General features: G+C 39.0%; 1 protein-coding gene across 3 annotated transcripts in view; it reads right to left on the minus strand.

Moving 5' to 3' along the window:
* Positions 1-321: 321 nt before the first annotated feature.
* The window catches only part of PLA2R1 (phospholipase A2 receptor 1), a 73,042-nt gene continuing 49,055 nt past the window's right edge, over positions 322-24,308 (minus strand). For 2 of the 3 annotated variants that reach the window (XM_084643707.1, XM_084643709.1), the window contains 13 exons: positions 20,643-20,707; positions 20,141-20,244; positions 17,423-17,565; positions 16,000-16,117; positions 14,704-14,834; positions 13,959-14,103; positions 9,917-10,155; positions 8,749-8,917; positions 6,476-6,616; positions 5,452-5,568; positions 4,549-4,725; positions 2,392-2,421; positions 322-2,260 (listed from right to left, as the gene is read on the minus strand). In XM_084643707.1, the coding sequence (XP_084499833.1) occupies positions 2,043-2,260; positions 2,392-2,421; positions 4,549-4,725; positions 5,452-5,568; positions 6,476-6,616; positions 8,749-8,917; positions 9,917-10,155; positions 13,959-14,103; positions 14,704-14,834; positions 16,000-16,117; positions 17,423-17,565; positions 20,141-20,244; positions 20,643-20,707 (1,797 nt within the window). In that variant the 3' untranslated portion in view covers positions 322-2,042. The remainder of the gene's footprint in view (positions 2,261-2,391; positions 2,422-4,548; positions 4,726-5,451; positions 5,569-6,475; positions 6,617-8,748; positions 8,918-9,916; positions 10,156-13,958; positions 14,104-14,703; positions 14,835-15,999; positions 16,118-17,422; positions 17,566-20,140; positions 20,245-20,642; positions 20,708-24,308) is intronic. The other variant, XM_084643708.1, reaches the window with a different exon arrangement.

The following is a 24,308-nucleotide window of genomic DNA, read 5'->3' on the forward strand; positions in this document are numbered from 1 at the left end:
CTGCCTTCAGTCACGAAAGTCTAAAAACAGCACGGTAGAAGAAAATTGCCTACCCTCTTTCCCTCCAAGGGGATGGGCTGGCAGAGCAAAGTGCAATGTATACCTTCCTGCACCAGCGCTGGTGAATCCACACAAGGACAAGGAATGAGTTCGTGGCTGGTGAAATAGGTGTGATTTAATTGCAGTCAGTGTTTTGTGCCTGCTTCTGTCAGTGGTGAATTTGGTTCAAACACAATTTTAATATAGGAAAGATTAAGGAGGAAAAAACTACAGAAGAGCATTATTTTTTTTTGTACACTATTTTAATTTTCCAACTGAAATAATAGTGAAACAAATTGCCAATATGGTCAATATTGGTATGAATCAGAATGAAAATGTGTTCACCAAATTTTCGGATTAGGAATAATACAAAACGCCTGCGATCCAGAAAAAGCCAGTTAGAGGAATGGAAACAGAAGTTCAGAACAAGGATGAACAGAAAACACAATCAACACTTTGGGTTAGTGTGAACTATAATTATGAGAATTAGGTGGTGTAACAGTAATTCCTTATGTAAGAGAAAAGTAAAGGAAGTTCTTACCATAACTTGAGTGAAACTGATTATAATCAGTTTCTTTATACAGACACTGACTAAAAAAAAAATACGATCAAAGCAAGGTGCTTAGTTTGTTGCAGAAACCCGTCCCCCCCCACCACCCCGAAACAAGTGTGTCATCTCAAAGTTTAATCTTTAACAGATAACTTGGAGTAACTCTTGTTATTATATTAACAATGTGAAGAAGTCAAAGTCTGTACACCATGGCAAGTTTTAAGTCTTTAAATTTAACAATAAGGTAGGAATGGTGGACTGAACTGGTCAATTCTGACACACCCAATTTTTTCCCCATATTGTTATATTTGCAAAACAAACAAACAAACCAAATAAAAAACTAACCCCTCCCCAACCAACCAAAAAAACCCTAAACAAAACAGGCAAGCAAACCAACCAAGAATGGCTCTATTTCTCCACATGCTGGAAATCTACATGGGGTATTCCGATGTCTGAAAAATGATACTAGTGTAATTCTCTTTGTACAAAACTGGGTATTGAGCAAAAGATTCTTGTAGTAATTTGATTATGTTTTAAGTTTCCTGAAATCAGGGCAAAAATGTAATGTTAATTATGGCCAGATTTTGCCTCCTGTGTAAAATAAAATGCAACAAACAACAACAAAATACACAGAAGGAACAAAGCTAAGTGAAAAATCTCTGCTGCCTTCAGGCCATAGGGTTTCTGTTTAATTGTCCCATGTAGTATGATAGGTTTTGCAGGTCCTGAGATCTCTGAGCCTATCCTGAGGATCTTCAGGCAACTGGAGAATTCTAGGTTCTCTCACAAGGGAAAGACTCACCATGATTCTCCTTGGGCTGATCATTTAACAACACTGTATTGAATCAAAAACAAATTAGAACAGGTTTCCATCCCAGGGCCTGATCTGTACCACTGAAGTCAATGGAAGCAGGATTGAGCCCTGTGTACTTGAATCTGTAAGAACAGAAGAGGCAAGCATTGTGGTTTTTGCATCATCATGGATTGTTCAAGGAGTATCACTCTCTATCCCATAGCAAAGCTTCAAAGGAAACCTGTTCTTAATCAGCAAACCCATTTTCCACAGGGGTTTCCAGGAATGGAGTGCAAACCTACCCGAGTTAATGCTGATGGGCTGATGCTGTGAATTCCATATGTTTCCTGGTTCTAACCCCTCTCTGCCCATTTGTGCTCCCTAAAAATCTGCAGAGGCCTTATTGCAGAGAATTCACACAGAGAAGCTGCCACAGGAGCAGAGGGAAGGGACAAACAGCTGCTACTTAGGCTTCACTCCCCTTCTTTTTGACAGATATTTGCTCCTTTGAATGGTTTTTCCACTCTTCATTTTGTCCATTGCAAAAAACTGAGGTGTGATCTGGTCCTAGGTAGTAACTAGTTCATAAAATGAACTATTCTGTAGAGTTTCTTTGTGTTATCTGTATTAAATGCAACTATTCTGGTCCTTCTTGCACCATTAATTTTCACTGTTTCTCTCAAAATCAGAAATGAGGATGCTTTCTTCCACAGCTGGATCTTCAGAGTTCGTTTGTGAATAATATGGATTTCTGAACCATCGTACTCTACTGAAGAGACTGCTGTTCTGTTTGTACAGGCACCACAGAAATGTAGAAATAGCAGCCACCATCACCAATGTCAGCATTACAGCTAGAGCCATGATCCCACGGTGTGATGCTAAAATGAAAGAAGCAGAAGAAAAGTTCTATAACAATGAAAGAAAGTCATGTCATAAAAATAGATGCAGAAAATGTTTTAGCTTCAGTATTTCTGATAAAAATATAAATGTATCACATAGTAGAATTTACCTTTTACAGTTTGCACTGTTGCAAAGATATCTGAAACAGAATCCAAAGTTAGCATGAAAATTATTCAGACAACTTATAAAAGTTAATGTATATGCTTTATTGTAAAGTTGCTACTTGTGGGGGAGGGGACATACTTTATAACAATAATGGGCCATCCCTGATTTAACTTTATTGATGTCAACGGGAGTTACAGCCCACTGGGATAAATATGGCCTGATGCATCATTTTAAATTCCTTCACTTACCAAAGTGCATGTGAGATAAGCACAGTCTAAATATGAAGGAGTTAAAGTTCAGGAATGCTCTGTTATGGTTTGATCTGCTTCTGCAGAAGTAACTGGATTTTTGCTATGGGTTTCAATGGAAGCAGGATTGGGCCGCTACTGGGTGAGGGTGTCAGGCTCTAATACTTTTAAGTCTTTTTTATTCATACAGTGGAAAGATGGTCTTTTGGTTAAGGAATGAGCCTAGGAATAAAAAGATCTGAATTCTATTTCTGGTTCTCCCACAAATTTCCTGGGTGACTGTGGCCAAGTCCTTCTCTATAGGGGGGAAATAACATTTACATACCTCTAGGGGAATTGTGAGGTTAAATTGATCAATATTTGTGAAGCACATACTATACTACTGAGTGCCATAGAAAAATCTATGCATAAATACTTGGACACAACTTTCAGTCATCCATTTGATCTATATAAGAACTGTAGCAGTGTAGAAATCAAAGGTCTAATTTTTCTATTTGCCACCTGCTTTATGAGTCAGCTGTTTCATGAAGAGAAAACTTAGAAGATTCTACTACTTTCCCCAAAATATATTTGGTACAATTTAATGTTGGGACACTTTTATTTTTATTGGGGGGGAGGGGGCACAAGAAAACCTTGCAAAATTATCACAAAACTTTAACATTCCCATCACATCAGCCTTGGTGATTGTGAAAAAGGTAGTGATATTTACACACACACACAAAAAAGAAAGAAAGAAATTCTCACCCTGGACAAGTAGGGGAGCACCATTACACAGGCCTGGTTTAAGACTAACTAGCAGGGCTAATGCTGATTTTAGTGCTCTTGGGTGGGCTGGCAAAACCATTTTTTCATGTAATGATTCCTGTCCCCTGTGACTATAGAGTAGCACAACGTGTCAGGCCAGACTTGGTACTTTGGGGAGGATCAGTGAGATAATTCTTTAGGATGCCCTATATTTCATTTCATATAAAAAAAGGAGAGGGAGAATCTCTTATTGTACAAATGGAAACTATTGTCTGTGCAGTTTCCAACACTCTAAAGTGTTTCAAAGAACAATTTCTCGAATAAGTTAAGAGTTTGAGGGGTACTGGAGGCTTTTGTGCATACTCTGGTGAACTTTAGCACTTATATAGGAGCACTGTACAATCTACTAAAGAAGTGGCATAAAGTAAGTAAGTGAAGTAATTATTAAATATCCCCATTTTATAGGGGGAAGACAGACAGGTTAAGTTACTTGACCATGGCCACAGTGGGAGTCAGAACTAGGATTAGAGTAAGGGAGCTTGCTTCTGTTCAGTCCACTATCCTAGGCTGTCCTTCACACTATTTAGCAAGCTGCTCTTGTGGCTGGCGGCCACACAGGCTGCTCAGCAGAGGAGCGGACTCAGCAGTCTGAAAAGCAGCTACAGCAGCTCTAGCACCATTAGTAGCAGCGCCCATTGTTCCCTGCAACTACAAACTGGTCTGCATCCCCATCAAAATAAGGTGACCACAACTAAGGATTTTATGGGTCCTACAGGCCAATTTTGAATGGCATTAGGGAGAACCAGAAATAAAGAATGATCTTTAGGGAAAAAAATCAGTGATAAAATTGCAACCTTTGAAGTTAGTTCACTTCTTCAAAGCTATGTCCATGAATAAAAAGGGACAAAAATTATCTATAAAAAATGAAATATCCTTTATATTTATAGACTACCAAAGTCAAGCGAGGCCTGTGGCTACAGGCTTCATGAATGCGAAGTCCAGTTGTGAAGAGGATTGCAGACATATGGGAAACTGAAGGTGCAATGGCATTAAAGGCCATTAACTGAACACCATTTCAGAGGAAGCCTAAAGTAAAGAAAAGGGGAAACCAGGGGAATATAAAACAATGTTATAAAGAGATGGTTATTTTGTTTCACATAAACACATACCTGTATCCATTTTACATACAAATCCCTTTTTCTCTCTGCATGGAGATAATTGCCATACTCCATCTGTGGTCCTCAAAGCAACACAAAAATTCCCTTTGAGATGATCCAAGTCAGGCTCCCTGATGCCCCAGTTTGAATAATTTAAGGGAGAACCATCAAGCCATGCTACTGTGTCATCTAAGGGCAAAAATATTTAAACACTATGAGGTCTGTGTAATGTGTGTTTAAATACATGCTGAACAGGAAAGAATGAGGAGAGGACAACTGGATAGGGGGATTCTGGAGAGCCAGCTCCCCAAAAATATGGGCAAAATTATCTTCTCTGATATGCACTGCAGGAGCTTCTTTTGTTCCCTCCATCTCCAATTCAGGAAAGCATTCCTATTCAGGAAACCACTTGCATATCTCCTGAATATCGATGGACTTTAGCACATTCTTCTGTGTTTTCCTAAATCAGAGCCTCAGAGAGGTAGCCTACCTGCCAGGAGCAGACTGCATATGGGCCCAGCATTGAGAAACCTGTTTCTCACAACAAAAACAGTGCCATCCATTATGAGCCGTTAAGGTGTGGGCAATGAAACAGGATGTCTCTCTGTGCTGTGGAGTAGAGAGGTTGGTGATGTGGAGGAGGAGGGAATCTGTTCTGCAGTAACCAGCCATCCTGCCCCGGAAAGGAATAAGGGTATTATCTTTTCTGTGAGCCAGCCATTATAGTGGGACACAAGCCAGAATGTTCCAACTGAATGGTCATAGCTTTAACAGCTACAGAGATAGAACTTTGTATTTCAGGTGCACCCTAAACTGACAAAGACATCTGAGATAAACAAGTTGAGTGTTCTGGTAAGTGGTTGTCAACGCTAAACTAAGAACTGTACCATCATATTAATGTATTCCATTACTTACTGTTCGCAACAAACTGAATGTTCAACCAAATCCTTTGGACAGAAGAACCAAAAGGGTGCAATTCTTCCAGAACAAAAGCATTTTCATCTTCATCTTTAATAGTTAAAAGATTAGATCCTGCAGATGAAACATATATACCAAGTTTCTTCATTGTTGATCATGTTCAGAACATAATTAAACTCTATTCACCTAGCCTTACACAGTGGGAAATCTACTCCTCCAGCTGTAATCGCAATTCACTCTTCTCAAGATAACTAATGTAACCCCATGCTCAGGATGTCCCTACACCTCTGACTGCCAGAAGCTGGGACTGGATGACAGGGGATGGATCACTCGATAATTGCCCTGTTCTGTTCATTTGCTGTGAAGCATCTGGCACTGGCCATTGTTGTAAGACAGGATACTGGACTAGATGGACCATTGGTCTGACCTAGTATGGCCGTTCTTATTTTTCAGTGGAGCCTTAGGAAGTTAGTTTTCCAATACCCAAAGCAATTCAGTAGGCGTGGGCACCTAACTCTCTTAGGCACCTTTGAAAATTCCAGCCTCTCTCTTTAAACAAAATATTTTTGTTTCATTCTCACACACCACATGGAAGTTACATTTCCCACACATGGGCTTTTGCTACAGAAGAAACAACACCTGTTGCATGGTGTCAAAACTTAATATTGTGCTTCAAAAGTTCAACATTATGCATAGTTATGTTAGGGATTTTAAGTTATGGTTACACTACATAACTTCTAAATTTACAATGCAGGTATAAATTTGAAACTGTCAGACTGTTATGAAACTAATCACAGGATCTTTACAGTAATCTGAAGAGAAAAATAATTGAATTTTATACAAATGCAACAAAAACTTTTATCATGCTGTATTGTAGAACATTTGTTAGTTGTTTTAGTTAGCTACAATATCATCATCTTCACTCCCATATAAAACAGGCCACTATTTAAATAAGTTATTTAAAATGTTCAGAAGAATACACGACATTTTACTGCTGTAAAGATAACTAATAACAGATTACCTTGCTTTTTGCAAAATTCATATGCTGTATCAAAACTTGTACTCTCGAAAACTGTGGAAAACCTGTAGCAATTGCTTCTAAATTTTATCCAGGTGACATTTTTTTCTGAGCATAAGCCTCTGTATTCAATTAATTTCTTTTCTGTGACAGAAATAACATTGTAGGTTTAATGGAGTAACACAATATTAAGAAACATCCCACAAATCATTTTAGAATAATACTAGCAATAATTTTACACTTGAGAAGCGTACATGTAAACTGGTAATTTTTTTACTGTATTATGGCATGGAAAAATCTTTCTTTATTGTAAAAATTATAGTGAAAAATGGACACTTGACTCATCCACAGTTTAGATCTATTTTTTTCTCTTTTTTTGCATAAAGCTAAATTGAAGTAAGCTATTCCTAAACCCAAATAAGATAAATTACAGAATACAGCCATATAATAAATACAATCATTCTGACTGATCCTGCTGCCTTTCCTCACCCTAGATGCCATCTGGTGAGAAAGTAGCTCAATATATATTTTTTAAAATGGACAATAGATCTCATGCTACTCCCATTGAAGCCAATAGGAGTTCAATGGCAGCGTTTGGATAGGGTAATGTGGTCCTGTGTTGAAGGAATATTTAAAGGACACTGCTTAGCACTGCAAAGGACTCAGCAGAGACAGTACTTTTAATTCAATTAAAAACTGTTAGTTACTTTTGTATAACCACTTTTGAGGCACCATTTTAAGTATATCACCAGTGTTGTTAAATATGTCCTCCTTGTTTTCTAGGCAGTGCAATATCATTTATGATTCAAGAGAATGAAAACAGGATCTCGGTATTTGGTCTTATTCGAAACCCCCCTCACACAGTAAATTGCCTGGAACTCTCTCTACCTCAGGGCTAAGACATCCATGGAAGGATTTTAAACTGTGAGCCAGGAAATCTAGACAAGAGTCTACTCATTTCTAACTGATGACCACCAAATCATCCATGCTCAGTGAATTTTATTAAAGTGTATTATACTTCATTCTAAATCTAGTCTTAATCCAAGAAACCTAACATTTCTCATTTGTTTTTTCCAGTTACAAGAAGGTGTTTTCCTCTCTCCCATTGGCCTGAACCCAAAGTCCAGGTTTGTTTTTTTAATTTAGTTTCACACCAACTTTTAGGCACCTAAAGACCACTGGGATTCACAAAGCCTGAGTTAAGCCCCTATACAATGAATGGGGAGAAAACTGGCACCTAAGAATGGGATTCACAAAAGCCAACATACTAGGTGGCTACTCATCTCAGCAAGCCAATGGATGCCAAGGTGTGCTAAGGCCTGCACCTCTAATGGAGTTAGGGGTCTAAGTGTGGGCTGCAGGGAGGTGCCTCCACCTGCTTCAGATTCTCAGTCATTGGGCCAGAGAGATCGTGAGTATGAGAATGACTCTGTGGCCTGGTAGTTAGAGCACTCACTTGGGAGGTAGGAGGCCCATGACCCCGTCCCCTTGAGCCACAATGGAACAGCTTCAACAGGAGAGACTGGGAACATCACATCAGAATATTCAATAGCTTAATGCTCAGAACAAGCTCCCAAAAGACAGGAGATTGCTGTTCACATCCCTTCTCCTCCTCAGGGGTCTCCCACATCCCAATGGTCTACAGCAGTGCTGCTCACTTTGTGTGAGCTGGCCTATGGCGGCTTAATCCGATAGATAAGCTCTGAGCACGTTGACTAGATCAGGCCTTCAGGTAAGTTATGCAGAGGAACTCCTATCTTCCTCCAGTTAGTGCATGACTCTGGGGCTTAGGCATCTGGGACATCTGACATGGGGTGTCATGCACATGCATAGAGACAGAAGAGTAGGTGCCTAGGGAACTTTTACTGCAGTAATTTAAGCACCCAGTGAGTTTGGTGGCACCTGAGCAGGAGTTTGTGAATCCCAGTAGGGCCTGATTCTGGGATTTAGTCACCTAAAGCAGTTTTCAGGGTAACAGCCGTGTTAGTCTGTATTTGCAAAAAGAAAAGGAGTACTTATGGCACCTTGTGGCACTCCGATGAAGTGAGCTGTAGCTCACGAAAGCTTATGCTCAAATAAATTGGTTAGTCTCTAAGGTGCCACAAGTACTCCTAAAGCAGTTTACGTCCTTTTGTGAATCTAGCCCTAAATACTTATATATTTTATAATAATCAGTAGTCAACTGTGAACCAACATACTTCTGTTCACATTCTTCCATAGACAATGTGTAAAACTAAATTTCTTGAGATTTAATATAAAACTAACCCATGACTTACCAGTTGGCACATGGCAAACTGCTCCTTGTAGAAGTCTTTCACAGGTAGCACTTTTCCACTGCCCATTAATATCAATATAAACACAGCTGCCCAGTGACTGTGACTCCTCGTCTCCCCAAAAGGTAAACAAAGACTTGGTACCATCTGACCACTCAAAGTTAAGCCCATTCTGCCAAAATAAATTCAGGATTATTTCTCTTTATGTGTTACTGTCACATAAGTGGCTTCTTCTTTGATATCCTTTCCATGGGCTGGCAAATCTGGCTTTTCCTCCTCCAAGGCAGGGCCCTAACTAAATGATGCAGACACATTCCCAAGGACCATTACTATGTAATTCTGCAAGATCCTTTCTACTACAGTTCCTGGCCAATGGGAGCTGCGGAGCCAGCACTCAGGGCAGGGGCAGCGCACAGAGCTGCCTACCTGCGCCTCCACCTAGAAACAACAGGGACAGGTTGCCGCTTGTGGGGAGCCACCTGAGGTGAGCACCCTCCAGATCTAGGACCCTGAAACCTCTCCCACTCCCCAACCCCCTACCCCAAGCACCCTCCCATATCCAAACTCCCTCCCAGATCCTGTGCCCCAACTCCCAGCCCTGCAACCCAACTCCCTCCCTCTTGGTTAACCGGAATTTTTCACTTACCAGTACCCCCCATTCCCCCAACATGCTGGATAAAAAAGCTTTTACTGTACTAACTGAACCACTGTGGCAGCTGACCATGAATAAAGTAGTTATCTGGAGCATAAGTATACCAAGATTGAAGCCAAAGCCACTTCAGTGGTCAGCTTAGAAAAGGCTTTTCGCCTGTGAGTGTTCTTCTCTCTGCCTTTAAGCTCCTTTTCAGTGCTGGGACTCTAGCATCACACCAGCATCACATCCTGCAGTGCTGACACCACACGGATTACAATTTACTTGTATGTTGTGTTACAACTAGAGATAAGCCCAAGCCACATAGTTGAGTTTTGCTTCAGGATCCGAACTTCTCCCAAGTACAGGGGTATTCAGCTTGAGGTTTTTGCTGCAAGCTCATCTCTATTTACAAATGCACCAATTTCAAGTGAATACACATTTCCTTTTTTTTTTTTCTTTTTTTTATAGCTTGTTACCTTGTTACTATACAAACTAATCTACAGTATCATATTCATATGCACAGACTCCATTACGTACATCTGAGGTAGATAGTCCAATCCAGTGGGCATATCCTAGTCTGTTTACAATGACCGTGAGGAAGGCTTGGTGATAATGGTCCGTAACGCTGACCAATTCAGTTCCATTTGCCATGCAGGTTTTTAAAGCAGCAAACCAAGTCATATTCCCATGTATTAGTTTATACGTTCTGTTTCCATATTCTAAAGTATCTGGTACTGGATACATCTCAGATGCATCTATGGCATGTCTGGACGTATCTGCGACAAACAGAAAGAAAAAGACAAAATATCCAGTATTTTTAGTATCAAACATTTTCCTTTAACAGACAATATTTAATAAATTAACAGTTCTCAAAGCCGAATGACTATCCTTGAAAACAAATGTAAAAATCCCAAATCTGTTAGTTCTTCTAGAAGCATCCCTGAGACCATGTCAACACAACAAACAAACATACACACGACTCTTGTTTGAAATCACAGCAAGGCCAAAGATTGAATTTGTGTGGAAAATGAATGGATTCAGTACACAGAGAGGAAGGCTTTCTATCAACTCTCAAACTTTGAATTTCAACAAGAATTCAAATGGGAACTAATGCCAGTGGGCCTCAATCCCAGGGTAAGTACCCATAAAGTATGCACCAGCTCAGTGATGCTTTTGAGTGTAACCTTAGAGGGTCTCATTACACACCTGTTTAATGGGATCTCCTTGATCTCCCACTGGACTGAGGAGCTGCAGTAATCCAAAGGTTTACTTATCTGCTTATCATGCTAATAAAAGCCTGGTTTTGAATTGTAAAAAATACATATTTTGCAGAGTGAGTAATGTACATATCCAACTGTGAGGTCTTTTCAAGGAGAGAAAATTGTGCATGAACAATCTCAGAGTCAAAGATTAATCTAAATAGTACAAAGACTAAGGGATGCCTTCAGAAATTAGCTGTAAAGAGCATCACGTTGTGACGGGTTGGATCACAGAACCCCCCTGGGGCTGCCAACTGATGTGCCAAGACTACTTCTGCCCCTGCTTTCCCTGCCAGCTTAGGACTCCAGCACCCTGTCTTGTTAAGCCAGACATGCCAGTCTGCTCCAGCACAGACCCAGGGTCTGAACCACGTGCCCCAAAGCTGCAGACTTAACTGAACGCAGCTTAAGAAGTGTTCCTGTCTTTAACACTCAGATACTCAACTCCCAATGGGGTCCAAACCCCAAATAAATCCGTTTTACCCGGTATAAAGCTTCTACAGGGTAAACTCATAAATTGTTCACCCTCTATAACACTGATAGAGAGAGATGCACAGCTCTTTGCCCCCCCCACCCCCCCGGTATTAATACATACTCTGGGTTAATTAATAAGTAAAAAGTGATTTTATTAAATATAGAAAGTAGGATTTAAGTGGTTCCAAGTAGTAACAGGCAGAACAAAGTGAATTACCAAGCAAAATAAAATAAAACATGCAAGTCTAAGTCTAGTACAGTAATAAAACTGAATACAGATAAAATCTCACCCTCAGAGATGTTTCAATAAGTTTCTTTCACAGACTGGATGCCGTCCTAGTAAGGGCACAATCCTTTCCCCTGGTACAGTCCTTGTTCCAGCTCAGGTGATAGCTAGAGGATTTCTCATGATGGCTGCCCCGTTTGTTCTGTTCCACCCACTTATATATCTTTTGCATAAGGCGGGAATCCTTTGTCCCTCTGGGTTCCCACCCCTCCTTCTCAATGGAAAAGCACCAGGTTAAAGATGGATTCCAGTTCAGGTGACATGATCACATGTCACTGTAAGACTTCATTACCCACTTGCCAGCATACAGGTATACAGGAAGACTTACAAGCAAAACAGAAAGAAAAGGAGTACTTGTGGCACCTTAGAGACTAACAAATTTGTTTGAACATAAGCCTTAGTGAGCCACAGCCCACTTCATTGGATATAAAATCTCCCCGCTGTGTTTTCCGCTGCATGTATCCAATGAAGTGGGCTGTGGCTCACGAAGGCTTATGCTCAGATAAATCTGTTAGTCTCTAAGGTGCCACAAGTACTCCTTTTCTTTTTGCGGATACAGACTAACACGGCTGCTACTCTGAAACCTGTCATTAATATGCTGTGTTTCTGTGTGACATCCCCAGGCAGATTAGCATCATCAGTGCCTAGCCTGTTTGATGGCCCATCAAGGGTCATTAACTGTACAATGAACCCATTGAAAGGAACCAGTGAATATACCTTATGAGTCAGCAAGGCATTTGGTATCCTGATGGACAGGATTCTAAGGCTTTTCCATACCATGTGCTGGGCACCTTGTGTTTGGGAAAAAGGAAGTACAAGCCTCATGGCAAAACAATATAAAGGGCAGCTGCATCATCTCCATTTTGTCTTCATTCCTGCTTGTTCCCTCTGGAGTAACTTTTCTACAATCGAAGCTCTGAACAAAGAACTAAATGACCCATCCCAAGAGGACTTTTACACTATGTGTAGCCTTAAAGTTTGTCTCTTTCACCAAGAGAAGTTGGTTCAATAAAAGATATTATCTCAGCCACCTTGTCTCTATAATAAAATTAACATGGAACATATTAAATGGATTAAAAGCTGGCTAAATGATAGGTCTCAAAAAGTAATTGTAAATGGGGAATCAAACGGGAGTGTTTCTAATGGGGTCCCAAAGGGATCGTTCTAGGCCCTATGGTATTTAACATTTTTATTAATGACCTGGAAGAAAACAAAAATCATCACTGATAAAATTTGCAGATGACACAAAAATTGAGGAAGTATTGAATAATGAAGAGGGCAGGTCACTGATACAGAGTGATCTGGATCTCTTGGTAAGCTGGGTGCAAGCAAACAATGTGTATTTTAATATGGCTAAATGTAAACATATACATCTAGGAACAAAGTATATAGGGCATAACTTACACAATGGGGGAATCTCTTCTGGAAAGCTGTAACTCCGAAAAAGATTTGGGGTTCAGGGACGATAATCACCTGAACATGAGCTCTCAGTACAACACTGTGGCCAAAAGGGCTAATGTGATCCTTGGATGCATAAATGAGAATCCCAAGTAGGAGCAGAGAGGTAATTTTACCTCTGGATTTGGCACTGGTGTGACTGCTGCTGGAAAACTGCATCCAGTTCCTCAATTCAAGAAGAATGTTGCTAAATTGGAGTGGATTTAAAGAGCCACAAGAATGATTAAAGGCTTAGACAACATGCTTTATAGATAGTGATTTACTCAAGGAACTCAATCTATTTACAGTTAAGGGGCAACTTGATTAGAATCTATAAATACCTACATGAGGAACAAATATTTAGTAGTGGGGTCTTCAGTCTAGCAGAGAAAGGTACAACATGATCTAATAGCTGGAAGTCGAAGCTAGACAACTTCAGACTGGAAATAAGATGCAGAACCTTAACAGCGAATAATTAACCACGGGAACAATTTACCACGGGTTGTGGTGGATTCTCCACCACTGCCAATTTTTAAATCAAGATGGGATGTTTTTCTAAAAGATACGCTCTAGGAATTATTTTGCCTGCATTATACAGAAGGTCAGACTAGAAGACTACAATGGTCCCTGCTGGCCTTGTAATCTATGGAAAAAGCCCAACTATATTAGGTCTTCTAGTCTATCTTCCTCTCTGTGTGGACTGTTCTCTACAGTACTTTTTCCTGAAGTTTTCTATAATCCAGTTTTACAGGTCGCATACTGAATCTCATTGTCAGTAGTTTTTTCTGGTGGTTAGTCTAAATTTTATATCATTACTCCAAGTTATGCATCACCCCAAATACCTGCTCCCCTCCATGATCTAAGATATGCAATGTATAGCCAGAAGAAAAAAACAAAGATAATACTCTTGGTATTGATCATGTAGCAATGTTGATTTGTCCAAAATATTACAGATAATTTGTAGTTTTAGGCTGTTGACATGAAGCCGTGTAAGAGGTAATTTACATTCCACGGTTTATAAAGAATGTATACAACATACCACAGATGAGAGAGAAGAACGTGAGCAAGTTAATTAACAATGGAGAGGGCTGAGAGTGAGAGTAAAACAGAAACAAATCCTTACCTTGAGTCTTTTGGCAGATAAAACCATAATTTTTCTGACAGCTTTCTAAGTACCATTTTCCCGTAAAATGAAAATTAGGGTTATTTGATACCAAGGTACACAACGGAACTTGTTCTTGGATATTAGCGCTGTTATACCTCTGACCCTGTAATAAACATGTATCATGATAATGGATGAACACTGCCTAAAAACTAATAAATAAGTCTTAACTGATTAAAATAAAAATCATTACAAGAAAAAGCATGCAGAAGATTAACCAGCTGACAGTCACTAAACATGAACATTCTAATGTACATCATCATAATTAAAAATTGAAACATCATAATGAAAATTTTGCATAATTCAGTTGAAAGAATGTGAAATCAGAACTAACTAAATATTTCTCTATGCATAAAGCAATACACTGCACAGTACACTTCATGATAATTTTGCTCTCTGGAGCAGATTTTAAAAACTGATTACCACTTGTTATGCCCCAAATTTTGTGCTTGTAAAGAGCTATAGGAGTAAATGATGGGATATGTGTGTCTACCCAACTGAAGGTGTAAATCAAACGGCTAGATGTCTACAGAGGATCATTTTTGACCACATTTAATTGGACCCATGAAACTGTTCCCTCCATTATTAGGACGTGCAAAAGTAAGCCCATGTTGAGGCCCTATTAGGCCCTATCCTTTTAAAAAAAATCACTGATTATTATGTACAAAACAATACCTCCCCACGAAACGCATTTCATAAAACTTACATGAACTACTTCAACTGGAAACCAATTGGAATATACCTTCGGATGTTCATTCACCCATTTTCCATAATCATCACTCTGAAGACCTATCCAAACACTAGTCTTCTGTCCAAATAGATTCATTGTTATAAAAGCTGCAAAAAGAAAGAATGAATTTTAACACATAAGTTATTGTAAGCCATTTGGGCAACTCTCTCTTTATAGCCACAATTAGCACATTAAAACAAAGGAAAAACTTAATTAGCAGCCAATGCCATTTCATAGGTATTGTCCTTATTAGAAGGAAAGAGCATTAGCAGCATTTCATTTCCATGTAATTTTAAATTTACTGGTACTGATTGACTTCAGTGGGGTCAGGATCTAGACCATTACCTAATTAAGGTTGAAGAGGTTCCCATAGCAGTTTGGAACAATTTTAGTTTTTTGATGTGACTGTTTCACTGAAAATGCATTTCTCCACTGTAGTTAAAAATTAGACTGTGTAACGTAAAGCATGAAGGCTAGATTTTTAGTTCAACTAAAAAAAATTTTACACACATGACAAATTTTAACTTGGGACTTTTTTGAACAGGGAATATAAAAAGTGCCAAGCATACAGGTGTTTCTTAGACTCCAGTTTGGACTGGTCAGTGTATAAAAAGCCAATCTAATATAGTGTAGATAAGACCCAATGCACTGTATTCATGTAACGAGGATACTAGTTTTTCATCATTACCACCGTTATTTTTAATTAGGTAGATTTTACAATATTATAATGTATTTCTAATATAGGAATTTTATAAAGCAATCTTTAAAAATGTACCCCTCTACCTTTGGCATTTCTAATTCATGTATCACCTTTGTATGTATGCACAAAGTGTTGTGCAAACGATAACTAATCCTCAAAATACACTTTTGAGGAACACAAGGAAATATTATCCCCGTTTCATAGTTTGAGAAACTGAGGAAAAGAGATTTTAAAGAGATTGTTCAAAGTCACTTGAGAGAGTTATCAGAGTAACAGCCGTGTTAGTCTGTCTTTGCAAAAAGAAAAGGAGTACTTGTGGCACCTTAGAGACTAACCAATTTATTTGAGCATGAGCTTTCGTGAGAGCTGTAGCTCACGAAAGCTCATGCTCAAATAAATTGGTTAGTCTCTAAGGTGCCACAAGTACTCCTTTTCTTTTTGAGAGAGTTAGTAGCACAGCCAGGTTTGGAATGTGAGTGTTCTTAATTCCCAGGCCTGTAATTAAGATTATGCTTTACTTCTTAATAAAACAAATAAAATGTCATTGTTATTATAATGCAATACAGTATTACCTTGTTCTACTTCATTTTCAATAGAAGCAAGTGACCCATCCTGTTCACTGCAGAAAGTCTGGGCAGAGTACCAGTTCGTCAGATGGTCTGGATCCTTTGGAATTTGTATCAAAAAACACTATTCCCAAAAGAAAAAAATGTTTTATTTTTTACATTTTAAAATGTGTTTGGTGATTGTTAAAGGTACTGTATTGACAGCCCTGAAGACTATAGTCTTCTGATTACCCACAGAATAGGTACAACAAGGGCAATGGCCTGCCATTGTGTTTGAACCCTAAGCAAGAATGACAATCGTTTCAAAGGGAGACAGAGCAGGGCAGTGCCCATGCTCTTTCAGTTTCTAAGGGGTTGTCTACACTTACATTTTATAGCACTCTAACTTGCTGGCTCAGGGGGGTGAAAAATCACCCCCCTGAGCGCAGCAAGTCTGAGCGCTTTAAAGCGCTAGTGTAGACAGGCTCCGAGCGCTAATCCCTTCGTGGAGGTGGATTACCAGGAGCGCTGGTGCGCGACCACCCTCGCACTTCAAAGCGCTGCCACAGGAGCGTTCCGGAACAGTGCTTTGAAGTTTCCAGTGTAGCCATGCCTAGGGCCTCTCTGCCAAGACTGTCCACAAGAGTGAAAAATCAAGATCAGCTGCGTCATGAATATTGTGATGTGGACATCTGCCCGCCAGGAATTGGGCGGAAGCCATCAAATCAATTCAAACAGGCCACTGAAAAGTAAACATTTATTTACATAAACACATCTCTTCTACATTCTTGGTATTAATTTTCAGTCACAACTGATCAGGGATGGATTCAAAACAGTTTAAAGGTGAAATGTTCCTTGGGCCAAAATTATCCCTGAAGCCAATGGAGTTTAATCAGGGATGAGTCTGGCTACCTGTCTGTCCCTGGGTTACAGAATCCACAGGTTTAATATAAACCAAAAGAAAATTTTACCACTGCAACTCTAGTGTGTGAATACACGTAGGTTTACAATCTTTTCTGAACATTATTGTAACAACATGTATTGGAATGTGACAATTTCTGAAGGAAAAAATGCAAGGCTCCATTTAGCACAGCCTTCTTGTCATATTGAAATCACATTCCTAGACAATAAAAGCCTTCTTAGTGCACGTGTCTTAATTGGGCCACTGGGTATGGAACACTGAACATACGTGACACAAAAACACGAGTAACTTCACACACATTTTACTCAACAAAGTCAAAACATTCTATAACTTAAATGGGACCACTTGTGTATAGAAGTACTGGTCAGCATAAGCATTTGCAGAATTGGGGCCTATATTTATATGCCTAAAAAGCCTGTTGTCAAAAGGGAAAACAATATCTTCAATAATCTGTAATATCCTTAAATAGTCCACTCACTATCATAAATTTGTATGGGTTTTGAAGAAACAAAAATAATTTTTTTTAACCTTGAATCCAAAGTATAGCCATCCTTTGGGACATATTCCTTGATGGTTCTGGTCTTTTAGAATTTTTCTCTCTATTGTCCATACAGTTTTACGCTTACAAATAGAGGGAAGAGAAATGGTACAGTTTTCATCACCCCAGAGTCCTGTGAAAAATAATTATAGAAATTATGTTAATACATTCATGTTAGAAAAGCTGCTATGTACATCGATTTGATGACTAAAAATTACTGTTTCTCAGATGTTATTGTTAATATTGCTATAAAGTTATTGACCAAATGACACAAGGCCCTACATTCAACTCAGTGGTATTTCTCTGTATGTCTTTCTATATTAGAGGTGGCCAAGAACTGGAATTTACATTCCGCTGGAAATACTGACCTTTTCAATTTTGTTTTCATTCTGAATTGGAACAAAAAGCTGAAATTTTGAGATTTGCCGTGAAATGAAAATTCAGAAAATAACTGATTTGGACCATTGAAATATTTTATTTCGATAGAGCTGAAGTGTTTTGTTTCTATCATTTAAATTAATTTAGTTTTTATATTATATTACAATAAATATTAAATATACTATTTAAATATTTTAATATAATATGAACATCTAAACAAAAGGAATCAAAACAAAAATATTTCAGCACTATTGAAGTGAAACATTTAGACTTATTTCTGTTGAAAAATTTTGTCAGAATATACATGTTTCCGCTAACCATTTCAATTTCAACAAAACTGTCAATGGAAATTTTTTAACCAGCTCAAATCTGTATGACACAACAACTTTTGAAAACTGCATCTGTTCAATTCCCAAATTTCAAAATTGGAAAACCAGAAAAGTTTGATTTTCACTAAAATTCAACCCACAGACTTCCCATTTGGTGCTGGAGGTAGAGGAAGCTCTCTGTCGCCCTCTGCTGCCGCCTACAAATATCATAGACATAAGCTTACTTGAGGGCTACACATTTCCTTGCTTATGTAGGTTGAGCTGTACACCATTCTGGGGCCCTTGCCCCCACCTTGGCCAGTTCCCCAAGCTGGGCCTCTTGCCCTTCGTCCCCCTGCCAATCTGGCCAGCCAGCCCCCACCTCCAGGCAAGCAAATTGCCCCTTTCACCCCCCTGCGATGCCCCTCCCCCCTCCACAAGCTCCTTGATGACTCTCTGGCCAGGCCCCTTCACCCTCACCTACATTTACACTTAAGCTGGATAACACACAACTTGAATTACATGAGCAATGAAGTGTGCAACCCTCTAGTGGCAATTTATTGCTGAAAATTATACAACATAGAGGGGCTGATGCTCAGAGGTGCTCAGCATCAGCAGCTCCTTGGGGAGTAGCAGGAGTGGAGCACCAGCTCAATTCTGCTACTATGCTCTAAAATCTTCCTGATTGAGTTGGTAGACTGTGATGACCCATACTAGAAAATACAAAAGAGTAAATAATCACAGGGTCTCATTTCAAACTCACCCTAAGAGTCCCATTTTGTCTGATTTCATCTGTTCTCTTTCTTGTAAGCTCTACTAAACATCTTCACTTTTGGCCCTGAGGACAGCCATGCTCTCTCTCAAAACACAGCAGTGCCTTGGTTACTCCATGATGCAGCAGTGGATACTACCATAGTTGATGCAATCCATGTGCCCCTCTGATAAATAGTAACACCACTTGCCTACATATTTCACCTTTGGTTGCCATCATTGTCACTTCAAAACACTGCTTCTTACAAGGTAACAAAACTACACAACTTCGCCACTCAGCCTGCTCTCAACACTGAATCTATTCTGACAAACAGCAAATATCCTTTTGGTTGACACCTGGGATCTTACAGTATTGCCAACCCCAAGCATTCAAAAATTATAAGTAAGGTCCCAAAAAATCATGAGGTCGTTAAAAAAATACATTTTAGGTTCTTTTTAAAATTTGACTTCTGCTTTTTGAGCCTAGGGTGCACCTAGTTACATTTTTTAGCTTTTCTCCACTGCCACAGGGGCTAGAAAGCTAATTTAATTTAATAAAAAAACCCAAAAGCTGAGACTCTTAAGTTACCAAATGACATCAGGAGCTGGGACTTTAAGAAAAACACCCAATATCACAAGTTTCATGACCAAATTGTGAGTTGGCAACACTATAATTTTGATTACAGTAGCAAAAATATAGATCCAGCTAATGATGTAAGGAGCTTGACAAGGGAATAACAAAACATTGTACCAACAATCCTTAAGCAAATTGGCTAAAGAACCAAAACCAAGCTAGAGCACTGAGTTAGTAAAGTTTTGGGTTGGCATAAATACAGTTTACAAAAGTATTAAAAACCATTACTAAATCAATCCAGCTCATTTGGGATGAACAACTGGCTGAAAACTGGCAGTGCATTAGCTTTACTGCTGTGAAAGAAAAATTTCTAATATGCACTGAAGATTCATTGTATGAGTGGATTATTTATAATTTTGATATTAAAAATTTGGAACTTTTAATATTTGTTTTTGATGCTTTGAGTCAGTCTCTGAGAATATTTTCAGATTTTTTTGCTATTACTTTGTTCCAAATAAGAGTGTCATTGTCTAGCGTCCACTTACTGGGAAAAAAAAAATTAGATTGTGGGTTATTTTGCACGTTCTAGAGAAATATAAACCTCAATCTAATTTAGTAATAAAATGTGCAATAACCCCTTCAGGCCCGTAAAATGATTAGTTTCGTATTAATGCAACAAAGGGAAATGTAATATTGACCTGTCTGTGATGAAATGAAGCCACATCTTTCGCCTTGTGTGCGCGCAGATCTTTCTCTTCCTTCATTCCAGTTCTCATATACTAATGGTGACCCATCTCTCCACCTGCATAGAAACATTAAACATTTAGTGACGTTCTCTTCTTTTTTCCCACCCCTCAAATTGCCACTACATTAATAAATGCCACCAAACAGATAGGGGATAGAAAATGCCCCTTAATTAGCTCACAAAAAAAACCCTATTCACATTGTTGTGTTATATCCATTATAGCCCTTTCAGTAGAAATACTGTTAAAATGAGAAAAAACAGTAATAAATTCTGAATTACAGCCTACTCCCGATAACCTAAGTGGATCCTTGACACCCTATGCAGTCATAAAACACAGTTTTGTTTTGACAAACTGAAGGGCAACTTGTAAACAAGATCTTTCCATTAAAAATAAAAATAAAATAAAAGACAAAACAAAACAAAAATTCCAAGCACACACTTAAGTACATTCTTACCGAAATCCATCACTAGATACTTCAGAGTGCAATCCAATCCACCAGCGTATGTCACTTTTTGATAGCTGTAAGAATTTTTTTTACCGGTGTTTAATTACATATAGTTCTCCTAGTAAAGCATAAACAAACACCTAAGACCCAGTCCTGCTCTCACCAAGGTCAACGGGAGCAACAGCAAGTCCAAATTCTGCTTGCCTTAATTTATGTGAGTAGGCCCATTGGCTTCAGTGATACTATTCATGCAAAGACAGCAAGATTTGGCCCTGAGTTTGCAATTTACAGAGGACATGTTGCTAATTTTAGGATTTATAGCTTGTCTGTAAAACTTTGCTGTGGCCTGAAAATTGCTACACAGGTCTGAACCTGAACTTGTTTTGTTCATTTAAGATATTTTAAAAAAAATCCGGTAATTTATTTAACTTATAAAATGCAAACATTGCCTTTTAGAATTCTTTTAGAATTAAAATAATGGTAAACAGTCATTACAGTTTGTAAATTGGTTACGGCACATTTTTAACGGCTTTCTTATTACAGCTCTACGTTACAGATTTCAGAGCGAGTGAGGTGTTCCTTTTAATCCAGAGAACAGATACAGTACAGACAGCAACAATGTAAGCTTCTACTCACTGCCCTACCAACATGTCTCTCCCCTGAACTGTGGGTGGGGACCACTTCTGGGGTGAAATGATTGTTGAGTGTTTATAGATACGGCTACATTTTAGTCACAGGTATTTTTAGTAAAAGTCATGGACAGGTCACAGGCAATAAACAAAAATTCACAGCCTGTGACCTGTCCATGACTTGTACTACATATTCCTAACTAAAACTTGGTTTGGGGGCGTTCTGGGGGCGCTGCGGGTACACGGGTGTGTGTGGCCCAGGACCCCTGCTGGAGCTGGGGAGGGGGGTTGGTGGGGCTGGCAGGCTCCCTACCTGGCTCTGCATGTCCCTGCAGCTCCTTGGGAGAGGAAAGGCCAGGGGGGCTCTGTGCGCTGTCCCCACCATGAGCTCCGGCTCCGCAGCTCCCAATGGCCAGGACCCACAGCCAATGGGAGCTATGGGGGGCGATGCCTGCAAGCAGGGGCAGAGCGCAGAGCCCCCTGTCCCCTCCATCTAGGTTAGGAGCTGCAGGATCATGCCAGCTGCTTCCAGGGAGCTTCCCCCACCAGGTAAATGCCACCCCGTACCCCAACTCCCTGACCCAATCCTGAGCCCCCTCCCACACTCAAACTGCTGCTGCTCGCGGTCCAGAGACTGCCTGAGTGTTCGGACAGCCCGAGCCAGCTGCACTGGCAGCTGCAAAAGACACAGAGCGGAGGTCACGGAAAGTCACAGAATCAGTGACCTCCATGGCTGACAAGCAGCCTTATTTATAGACATTTAATCCTTGGCCTCTCTGTGAGACAGCTAACAAAGGAAACAATTGGTTTTAAATGTGCACAATATTGAAAAAGCAGTTGGTGTCAATGAGAAGTAATTAGTTTTCCGATAAAGATTTTCAGTCCATACAGTCAGTAGTAGAGCAGTTGGCCATAATACATTTTGGCCAAATTCTGCTCTCAGTTATTGATTTTACTAGGATTGCTATCATCAGAAATGAGAGCAGAATTTGGCCCATTTAAAAAAATATAGAAACTCCTGATGAGAGAAGGAGATTAAGGCATGAGATCAGTCTTGTGATTTGCTAAATATGGAAAAATTTTAACTAACATTCAGCCCAGGCTGTGTAGCTTCAGGGATGTGCTGAGGCATGGAGTTTCAATTCTCCTTGCCACATCTTGAAATACCTTCAAAAAAAGTTTCTCATGCCTGATTGTGATCAGTGAAAGGACCACATTCATTCCAGTCAAACGTTTTACAACTTTAATGATAGCCGGAGCAACTACCACTGAAGTCAATGGTAAAACTTCCGAATGACTTTGAAGAGAACAGGATAAAGTCCAATGTTTCATGTAGAAGCTACTATAGCTCAAGAACACTTGGCTATACGAGGCTTTAAAACTAGCTGGAGCTCAGTGTAGACAAGACTCTGATGGCCAGAACTGTTTTTATAACTGAGGTTTAACTAAACCTGTTACAGGAATAGTTCTGCTGCCTGGAGTCTTGTCCACACTGCAGCTCCAGCTGGTTTTAACAGTTTCATGTTTCCCCAGTGCAGACACGGCCTGATTGGCAAATAGTACCCAATCCTCCAAGTTGCTGAGTGCCGCCTGTGAGATGCTGAGCAATCTTGACTTCTAACTGAAGTAAATATGAACTGAGGGCACTCAATACCACATGGGATCATGCTCATAATCTGACATAAAACCAGTGAATTAAGTTGAGTTACTCTAGATTATATATGTTAAATTTACATGAATAATTTAATTACAGTTGAGAGCAGAATCTGCCCTTTTTTTTGTAAACACAAAATTGCAAATCCTCTTTTTTTCTAGATCCTTGAAGGATATACTGGCAAAGTCAGTATTACACGCAACGTGACTTTAAAACTTGTCTTATTCTTTTGACAAACCATTAATAAATATCCACTATTTGTTTTTAAAATGAAAAAATGTTATTTTTAAAAATGGTTAAATAAATGCATCTTCATATAATCATTTTGATTTACCATTTTAAAAATGATTTTAAGTCAGAAAAATATTTTGTAAGTGTTATATATACTTCATGAACAAAATATATATTTTAAGTAAAAGCAAGTTATAATCTCAACAGAGCATAAACTATAATATGAAGCAATAGACCTGGTGATTGAAGCATCTGCTGTACAACGTATACAAGGATAAGATGTTCTTTCACTATAACCTATCCCTGTTTAAATCCATTTTCAATATATTTTGCATGAAAATTCTCACCGTCTACTACAGATGAAAACAGACTCATAAGTCATTGAAAGCTTAAAAAATTATATTGTATTAAGAAACAATCTGCTTAGGTTTTTATTTTACTTTTTAAGGTAAAAGCAGAGAGGACTTTACACACTGAAAGTAAAAGTAGACAGTAAACAATTACAGATTGATATCTTTTTGGCTCAGAAGTAGTAGGTGATCTTTTAAATTAGTGCTGCAGAGTGTAGTATTGCTCTGATTAAGGCACCAGAATCATAGCTATTAAATTATGTGGGTTTTTTTATTTTTCTTCCTTCATTCTTTATTACTAAGGACATTTAAATGAAAACAGGCTCTTTGTTTCTTGGGAATTCATCTGTTTCTGCAGCTATTTCCTCCATTTAAAATCATAATAATCTGCTTATTACATCACAATGATTGCTATGGAGATTCTGATTTCATATACAAATGAGAATTATGATAATTTAAATGCAAAAATCCTGTTTTCATACAAATGACCTTAGTAACAAAGGGCTCTAATCCAGAAGAAATCATATGCAGCATTCTAAAGAATGGAAGTTGAGAGTGACACCCTGGACTGGCCTATTCAGAGGAAAAGTTGATCTGTTGTGTAAGGTCTAAAGCAGGCAGCTCTGGATTTGCTTAGTGAGTGGGAAGCTTGTGCATTACTGATTCCTGCTCAGCACTGCTGAGGAGTAACTACAGCCCTTCAATTACCTCTTTAGAGATGTATGTTTAAGAAGAGGACTTCAAAGCATTCAGGTATGGGAAATTTCTTACCTGATCATTTCCTGTCTGCTAGCAGCATCTCCCACAATTC

This window comes from Lepidochelys olivacea (assembly GCF_965140295.1).
Source record: "Lepidochelys olivacea isolate rLepOli2 genome assembly, chromosome: 11".
NCBI lineage: Eukaryota > Metazoa > Chordata > Testudines > Cheloniidae > Lepidochelys > Lepidochelys olivacea.